At 41.9% G+C, this 9,018-nt stretch overlaps 1 protein-coding gene across 1 annotated transcript in view; it reads right to left on the bottom strand.

Moving 5' to 3' along the window:
- The window catches only part of prom2 (prominin 2), a 19,507-nt gene that overhangs the window by 2,221 nt on the left and 8,268 nt on the right, over positions 1-9,018 (bottom strand). Inside the window, exons 8-20 of the mRNA XM_050071173.1 lie at positions 6,673-6,869; positions 5,163-5,237; positions 4,979-5,042; positions 4,697-4,853; positions 4,462-4,614; positions 4,218-4,341; positions 4,026-4,114; positions 2,288-2,372; positions 2,049-2,192; positions 1,890-1,958; positions 1,653-1,745; positions 1,490-1,543; positions 1,307-1,387 (exon numbers count right to left, since the gene is read on the bottom strand). Coding sequence (XP_049927130.1) covers positions 1,307-1,387; positions 1,490-1,543; positions 1,653-1,745; positions 1,890-1,958; positions 2,049-2,192; positions 2,288-2,372; positions 4,026-4,114; positions 4,218-4,341; positions 4,462-4,614; positions 4,697-4,853; positions 4,979-5,042; positions 5,163-5,237; positions 6,673-6,869 — 1,385 coding nt within the window. The remainder of the gene's footprint in view (positions 1-1,306; positions 1,388-1,489; positions 1,544-1,652; positions 1,746-1,889; positions 1,959-2,048; positions 2,193-2,287; positions 2,373-4,025; positions 4,115-4,217; positions 4,342-4,461; positions 4,615-4,696; positions 4,854-4,978; positions 5,043-5,162; positions 5,238-6,672; positions 6,870-9,018) is intronic.

The following is a 9,018-nucleotide window of genomic DNA, read 5'->3' as shown; positions in this document are numbered from 1 at the left end:
GACATTGGGCGAGAGGTGGGGTACACCCTGGACAGGTCACCAGACTATCACAGGGCTGACACATAGAGACAGACAACCATTCACACTCACATTCACACCTACGGGAAATTTAAAGTCACCAATTAACCTGCATGTCTTTGGACTGTGGGAGGAAGCCGGAGTACCTGGAGAAAGCCCACGCTGACATGGGGCGAACATGCAAACTCCACCACCCTGGGCTTGAACCAGGAACCCTCATACTGTGAGGCAACAATGCTAACCACTGCACCACCGTGCCGCCCTAGCCAATTGTTAGCAACCGTTATTTTAAGACACATGAAAGCTTCAAAATTCACAGTGGGGTATTTGCTGACGTATTTTATGTCCCTCAAGCATGTGTTAACCACAGATCTTACTTCAGACATCTAACCAAAAATCCATTGAAAAAACCCACATACTAAAACATTGTTAGTTTGGGTTGCTTTATGGGATTTGTTGACATTAAAGAAGTACAGAACAACTCCAGCCTTATCCTTTAAAGAGTGATGGCGGTTATGCGGGTCAAGATTTAAGTGCAAGATGGATAATTAAAGCGTTTTAGTTTCAGTCAAAGACAGTGGATTTGCTTGGATTCACTACTTGGAGTTTGTTTGTTACTGCTCTGAGGTGCATAGTAAGCAAGTGCAGTTTGTCCATGTTTAGTTTGGACCCTGAGGACGGTCGGAGGGTTCGCAGAGAGGGCTCACATGGTAGAAGACAGTCAGATATGTGTTAGTACTTAAAACCCTGTGGAACTTTTCACAGCAGACATTTCAGGAAAAGCACAGGTGTGAATAATGAAATTAATGATGGCTGGATTCCATTTAGCTGCTTTGATTTAAGGTTTCTGGTATTGTGCGTTGCTGGCACGTGAACACTTAGAATAGAATAGAGCCATCATTAGCGTTATTAGTAACACATGTGCTTTTTCTACCATAACATGCCACAATGTCTGCTGTGAGAGAAGCCTACTTTATGACACACTTAAAATGTTTTCATTTTTTGTTACAGTTCTACCACGAATGTTTCCATGACACAAAATGTCATCCTGGACCTCACCTTAGATGAGCTAGGAATTAGTTCCTAATAATCATAACTACAATTTGAGACAAATATGATCGGACTCTAAATTAAATGAATGCACTGTGGAAGCAACAAACACATTGTTTCAACTACACGCCGCACACCTCCCTGTCAGCCCCTGTGGCTAAGTGACTGACCGACCACAGGCATTAGACCACATGGAGCACTTTTTCCTCTGACTCATGTGACTCGTGGCTCTACTCACGGTCTTGACGATCTGTGTCGTATTTGTGTTGAGGAAGTCTTGTGCTGCTCCCACGTTGCTCAGCACCTCCCCCACTGTTCCCTGGAAAAGAGAAGAGAAGCCAGGGAGGAGAGAATGAGCCACAAAGAGAGGAAGAGTGACCTTTATTCTCAGGCAGTTTCAGGTAATAGTCAGCGCACTCACATTGATCTTTTCCGCACTGGCCACAAGGCTCTGGATGGTCAAGTTCACATTTTCCTGAAAGGAGTAGAAGTGTGTGTTTAAATTCAGATTGATGGCCTACATGGGAAAAAAGGAAAACCAGAATTAAAAGATCAGGATAGCCGAGATAGAGCCGGCTACTCACCAGTTGTGGGATGAAAGTTGTTTCTATGTCGGCCTGAATCAGTCTCAGGTTCATTGCTTCCTTTTGGAGCTCATTTTTAGTATCAGCGTTTGTCTAGAAACAAGCAAACGGTTGGTTAGGATAAAGAACACAAGCATCAGAAAAAATGGTATTCAGCCTGGAATCATGTGACGTGTCTGTAGTGCAGAAAAGAGTAAAATATCAGCAGGGCCTTATGTGTAATGTCTCGTGACTCACTTGAAGGGTAGCGAGCTCATCGAGTTTATCTGCGGTTGTGTTCAGATTGATGCTGGAAACGTTGTTAATCTGAGAGGGACAAGGAAGAGACACTGGATCACAGCTACATATGACAGTAATATACACAATGATACACGCAAGCCCATGAGTGATACCTACCTGCTGTGTGACAGCAGTGGAATCAAAATTTGCAGTTGTGTCGGAGAAGCTCTTGAGTTGGTTTTTAACTTCAGGGCTCAGGAGAGTGATGGTGGACAGAGTGATGTCTGTGTTCTCAAAGTGCTCCCGGATCTCCTCCGTGTACTGTGGGTGAATTTCAACATATGTTTGATAAAGTTTTTGTAGGTTTAAACATGATTTATTTCGAACTATTGAAAAAGGACTTTCAGCAAACTCACTTTAGACACATTGAGCACGTCGTCAAGGTTTACGAGCTCATACAGGTGGAGTGTTGTCCACAGAGGCTGGTTTGCCTCACAGTCTCTGGAAACATTAACATCAAGTCAGACTTATCTGTACAGCACCTAGTCACATTTTATAACAACTCAGCCACAAATATCTTCACAAATGCAGAAAAAAACCTTTAGAACTTAAACGTCTTATTCTTATTAGAGAACCTGAAACTTTTTTAAGTGCAAGGGATGAGCGAGCACAACATTATCTGTATCTGTGTCTGTATCTGTACTTGGAATGGGCGGGGTTTATGCCGGACATGGGTGGGGTTAAATCCAAAAGTGGGTTGGGCCTAATCCGAAGTTGCTGTTTAAGCCTGAAATTTATATGGATTGATCAGAAGTTGCAATATTTATCACCTATGAGAAAAGTATTCACAGAACAGCCTCAGAATTGAGCTTAAGATCATTTTACTCGTCTGATATCCGTACTCGTAGAAAGTACATTATCCAAGTATTCGGCGCAACCCTACTAAGTGCAGTACATTCATCAACTCTCTTATCCACATGTCATATGATGGCAAGCGGCCTGACTCACACATTAGTAGAATAAGTGTCCTTGCCACAACCATACCACATAAAATGGCCTTTCATACTTGTTTGTTAAAGGTAAAACACTCATGACACGTAAGAGGGTGACTCGTGGGTTAGGTTTCCAGTTCCTTTCAAAGGCTTTCGTGAAACATTCAAATACACTTGTCCAATAAGTAAACAATTTCTGACATGTCCAAAGAGAATGTGTTAATGTCTTGTCTGCCTCTTTATACCTGTTACAGAGGGGACAATTCTTATGCAATCTGTCCTGGGAGTCATATAGCCAATGTACTGCTTTAAATGTATCAGATTGTGTCGAGAGTTAATTGAACATTTGTACACACTTTCAAGACTCTCCTCTCAAATCTCATTGTCTATCTCAGATTAGGTAATGTGAAAACACCCGGGGGCCAGCTGCTTCTCGTATCATAGGGGCTATTAAAAAATAAATCACAGACAAATGAGATCTTTCACTGAAAAAAAAAAAAAAAAGTAAAACTTTCCACTGCTTTTGCTGTTGACTTGACGCTTTTTTGCTACGGCCGTGTCTGTTACCTAGCTGCTAGGTAACCATTCGTCTGTTTACCGTCTGTTTATGGAAACACATCAGTTCCGCCTGTGTTGTTTCAACTTGGTGCATGACAAACTGTATAAGAGTCCTGCCATTGTTAGGTGAGCGGAAAAAATGCATATTGAACTTGCTTGATTCACTGGTATTGTGAGTCAGGCCAGATGTAGTATATTTTGAAAGACAAGCCGAGGACCATTTTAATTCGGTCTGCGGGCCACTACCAGCCTCAAGGCAGGACCTAAGACATGCCTGGTCTATCTCTTTTTAATACTCCCAAGAGTTATGTGAACAAATTTTGTCAAAATTACAGTTGTTCTCACGAAATCTTGGATTTGAAAGTCCTTGAAAAAGTTGGAGGCTGGGATATTATTTGCTCTCTGAAGCTGCTTAAACAAGCTATGTCACTTATGTCTTTGATGCCCTACTTAATTACAATTCATGGTGCTTTATGAACTTTAGACCCCTAAAGAAAAATAATGCAAAGACCTAAAATAAAAACACGTATTTAATTTTCTGGTAAATGAAACTAAACTACACAGAGACATGTTCCTGTGTGAGAGGTCCATTTGCATCTCGTACCTGTAGATATCAGAGATATTGATGTTGCTTTTCAATCCCAAACTTGGACCAATCTCCAACCCTGGAATTAAACCTGGAGTATCAATAAACTGTGGAGAGAGAGGACGCAATAAAATTAACACAAAGATATCTCACACAGCATCCACAGCATGGTAGATATTGGTGTGTGCAAATGTATGGTTTTTCTTTTACCTTCAGGAGTTCTCCGTTGCTCCAGGGCCGACAGAGCAGAGTGTAAATGTTCCCACCCAGCAAAAACAGCAGCAGCACCACTATCATGAACAGCCAGGAGAAGAGGAAGCTGAAACCTGCACCCCTGCAACCACATCCAGATCAGAGGTCAAACGCGGAGTTCAGGAGGTGAAACAGTTTGAACAGTTTGATGTTTCCCGTCTGGATAACAGCATCAGCTATGTGACTTAAAATGAACACTCACATCATGAGGAACGTGCCGCCACAATCCGCCGTGCAGGAGCGCTTTGTGGGATCTGCTTTAGGTGCCAGACCCACAGGGCCCAGCACCAGACCCATGAGGTTACACACCACCACCAGGAGGACCACGAGGCACAGGACCAGACACACTGCCCATCTGGAGAAGAATACACACACGATGACTGATTTTTGGGCTTTCTGTTGCATCGACCATGTGTGTGCACATCCAGGCTTTTTACCTAATATGCTCGACCCGCTCGGCCTCTGGTGTGATCTTGTTGATTTCTCTCTGCAACTGGCCCAGAGTGTCCGACACATTGGTCAGGGCAGATAAAGGGATGTCATTGGTAACCTGGGAGATCTGTGTTTTGATGTCACCCAGCTGCTGCTTGCTGCCTAAAGGACGCACAAAAAATGTATTATAAAAAACTGATTCTTATTCAAGTAAAAATGTTATGAAACTCATATTTGAAAGAGAAGTGAGTGTCTAAAGTTTGTGACGGTAAATAAGCTTCACTCACTTTGAACTACATCCTTAGTCTCATTGGTCACTCTCTGGGGAATGCTGTTGAAATATCCCTCTATCTAAAAAGAGGACAAGCAGTGCGTTCATTTTTATAATATCACATAAATAGCTTTGAAATTTAGTGTAGAAGTTCTTTCTGTCAAGTTAACAAGGCAGGCATTATATTATCAGTCACTGACCTCCTTGATTTTGGATTTGAGATCCACTTTGTTGACTTCATCCACTGCAGACTGGAACTCATTCAAACTGGGAATCTGTGGAGAACAACCAGAGGCGCAAACACGAAACCACTGTGACCAGCATCACATGTGATGACATGTTATACTTCATGCTAACAGAAGGGGGCGGCAGAGTTAAGCAAAATAGACCAATAGGCCAATATGAAATGGGCTGATACCAAAGAATAATAAATGATATCTCTGTTTTGTGTCAGTGTATTATTCTTGTTGTCATGACGGAGATTATGTATGATGCTGTACATTCCTTTAAATGCTGATGAGGAGGTGAGACGAGAGGAGGAGAGAGGAGACAAGGAAAGGAGATGAGATGAAAAGAGATGAGAAAATAGGAGAAGAGACAAGATGTTAAAAGAGGAAAGAGGGGAGAGGAACAGAAATGAGAAGAGATAAATGGAGAAGAGAGGAAGAAAGAGAGACAGGGGCAGGGATAACAGGAGAAAGAAGGAGAGGTTGAGAGAGAGGAAAAGAGGAGAGGAAGAGAGGGGAGAGAAAAGGAGAGGATAAGAGGAGACAAGACATAGGACAGAAGCAGAAACAAGAGGAGATAAAAGGAGGAGAGAGAAAAGGAGGGGACAAGAGGAGATGAGAGGAGTATAGAGAAGAGGAGAGAAAAGGAAACGAGTCAAGAAGAAAGGAAAGAGGAGAGGAGGAGCGGAAATGACAGGAGAAAAAAAGGAGAGGATGAAACAATACAAAAAGAGAGGAAAGGAAAAGAGGCAAGAGAGAGGAAGAGGATAAAGGGAGACGAGAGAAGAAAAGAGAGGAAAGAGGAGGAGAGGAGCGGAAATGAAGACCATGAGGAAGAAAACAAGAGAAGGAGAAAAGAGGAGAGAGAGGAGAGAGTAGGAGGAGACATGACGAGAAAATAGGAGAGGAAACAAGACAAAAAGAGGAAAGAGGAGGAGGGAAGCGGAAATGATGAGAAAAGAGGACAAGAGGAGAGGAAAAGAAGAGAGAGAAAATAAGAGGATAAGAGGAGACGAGAAAAGAGGAGAGGAAACAAGACAAGAGGAGAGGAAAGAGGAAGGGAGGAATGACGGGGAAAGAAGAGCATGAGCGAGAAGACAAGACGAGAGGAAAGGAAATAAGGGGACAGAAAAGGAAAGGACAAGAGGAGACGAGAGGAGAGTGTGCGTGTGTCAGAGATAGAGGAGTGTAGGAGGAATGGAGAAGAACAGATGGGAGGAGGACAAATCAGCTGTTCAGACAAAGCCAAAGATGGGGAGCTATTATCATGTGTCACACTGTCTCAGCCTGCGTCACAGGCGGTTTGATTGCCTAAATGATTCTTCCTGTTGCTTCATGATGACGACTCGTCTAACACCACTGATTACTAGTCTGTGCTCCAGGAAGTTTGTAATCTGAGCAGCCAAACTGAACTCCTCCATTCAAGAAGGAAACATGGGAATATCCCCGACTACGTGTGAGGTTACACAAAATCAGTACTTACAGTGATGGAGGTGTCTAGTGTTAGTTTCTGTAGCTCAGGTTGCAGCATGTTGCAGCCAGCACAGTTTGGGTTGGATAAAGTCTGATTGATGCGATTTTTGACGGCGGTGACGTTGGCCTGGAGGCGGTCTGTGGTGGACTGCAGCTGGGTCAAAGATGTGTTCAGCTTGCTCAGTTGAAGATTGGTGTTTACAGTCTCTGCTCACACAAATGAAAAACACATGTTTAAAAGGTAATAACCACTCTGAGACTATGACCTTTTCAACGCTACTCGGCCTTAAAATAGAAAGCCATTTAAAGAGCGAAACTAAATAAACGTCCAAATAAAAAGAGCAGCATAAAAGAGAGGAGACTGATTATTAAGGGAGATTTTATCCAGCTGCTTTTAGTGAGAGTCTAAGACTGCACGACACCGGTAAGTGATGCATCAGCACTTAATCTGTCTTCTTGGAAAAAGCGGAATTACTGCAGCCCAAAAGAAAATAGATAACTTTATGCAGGCAACCTCCACACGCAATTGCAAAACCCAGTGGATTTGCATTTGTCTTGAATTGATTAATTTGCAGCGCTTTGCTCTGCCCTTCAAAGGCCAACTGCAGCCACTACGCTAACACTGAAACTGAGACAAATGGCTACAGTTTTTTGACTGTCCACCCAAATGTGTTAGAGGTAGAAAAGTGGGAATGCATTTATTACATAGGTATTCATAAAGTAATATTTATGCCTTAAAACCATGACCAATGTTTTGACCTATGACCCCAAAAATGAACTAAAATTGTAGTTACTGCACTCTGCTTTTGTGTTACCTTAAACAGCTGTACAGGTAGTCAATTTGTATTTGTTTTGTTCATAGATGTTAGATTTAAAAGTAATAAGAGAAAACCCTCAAGAAATATTTTTCATCGTGTTTGACCTAAACTGAGACTACTTAACATCATTAACGTCATCTTCATCACTGATCTTGCTATAATCAGTGTCAGGTTATCAATTATCTTGACTTGGCATCATCCTCATTCTCACGTTCACCCTTCACCGTGATATGCTTACTGCAATTTTCCTCAGCCCAGTAGAATCCAAAATTTCATAGAACCCAAGGCAAAGCTCTGTTACTATATTTACTGCGGTTTGCCTTGAGTTTTGGTTGGATTTTGTTATTACTGCAATATTTGCACCCTACTTTCTCAAGAACAGAATAAGATTGAACTACGAAATTTTGTCACAAGTTAGAGCAGATATCTAAAGGTTTAAATCAGTCATAACTCAATTTTGACTAAATAGTAGTGACTGCAGTGTTATAAGTGTGCATGATTAAAAAAACTGACTAATCAAGACTGGAAGTTTATTCTTCTTAACTTGCAAAAAAAGATCTACCATGACATTTATAATTACTTTGGTATTATGTAGGGCTGCCCCCTAATGGTCAACCAAATGTTAGTCGACCAGAAAGGTCATTAGTTGACAAGAATTCACTGGTCACTTAGTCGCAGAAAAAAAAAACAACCTCTATTTGGAGCTGCACCTTGTCAAAATAAATCAAAACCTATATGACTGGACCATGTGGGAATTTAATTTGAAAGGACAGACACAGGAAGTGGCCACGCTCAGCAGTCAGACAGGAGTCACGTTACAAACCAATCACGGCTAACAGATATCTTTCTCTTCTTCCGTAAATATTCATTCTGATAAATACGGAAAAGTTGATCATGTTAGTGCAGGGCTACCCAGAGCTTTACACCTGTCATACAGACGATAGGCCTACACACTTATAAACAGCTCCTGGAAGAAGATCAGCTCTGCACTCAGGATTTCAGGTAAATAGGTTATACGCGCTCTGAGAGTAGCACCCAGCGCCTAACTTCGCGTTTTCCAGGAGATTAAAGACGCAAGCCCTAATTTCCAGGGCTGGTACCTGTGGTTATTCCACAGGCTAGTTAATAACATGTCGGGCAGGAAATCCAAAGTGTGGGATCATTTTGAGAAGGTGAAGGACGAACCCAAGGTGATATGTAAACTCATCTATTCACTCTATTTACTCTATATATGCTTCCTTTAGGTAACATCATTAGAAATCACTCTATAAATTTCCATTGTTATGCGGATGATACTCAGTTGTATTTATCGATGAAGCCAGAGGAAAGTAATCAATTAACTAAACTCCATAACTGCCTTAAAGACATAAAAACTTGGATGAGCACCAATTTCCTGATGTTAAATTCAGACAAAACTGAAGTTATTGTTCTTGGCCCCAAACAACTCAGAGACTCTTTATCTGATGACATAGTTTCTCTAGATGGCATTGCTCTGGCCTCTAGCACTACCGTAAGAAACCTCGGAGTAATATTTGATC

The sequence above is a fragment of the Epinephelus moara genome, chromosome 19 (genome assembly GCF_006386435.1).
Source record: "Epinephelus moara isolate mb chromosome 19, YSFRI_EMoa_1.0, whole genome shotgun sequence".
NCBI lineage: Eukaryota > Metazoa > Chordata > Actinopteri > Perciformes > Serranidae > Epinephelus > Epinephelus moara.
This window is presented reverse-complemented; position numbering and strand designations above follow the sequence as displayed.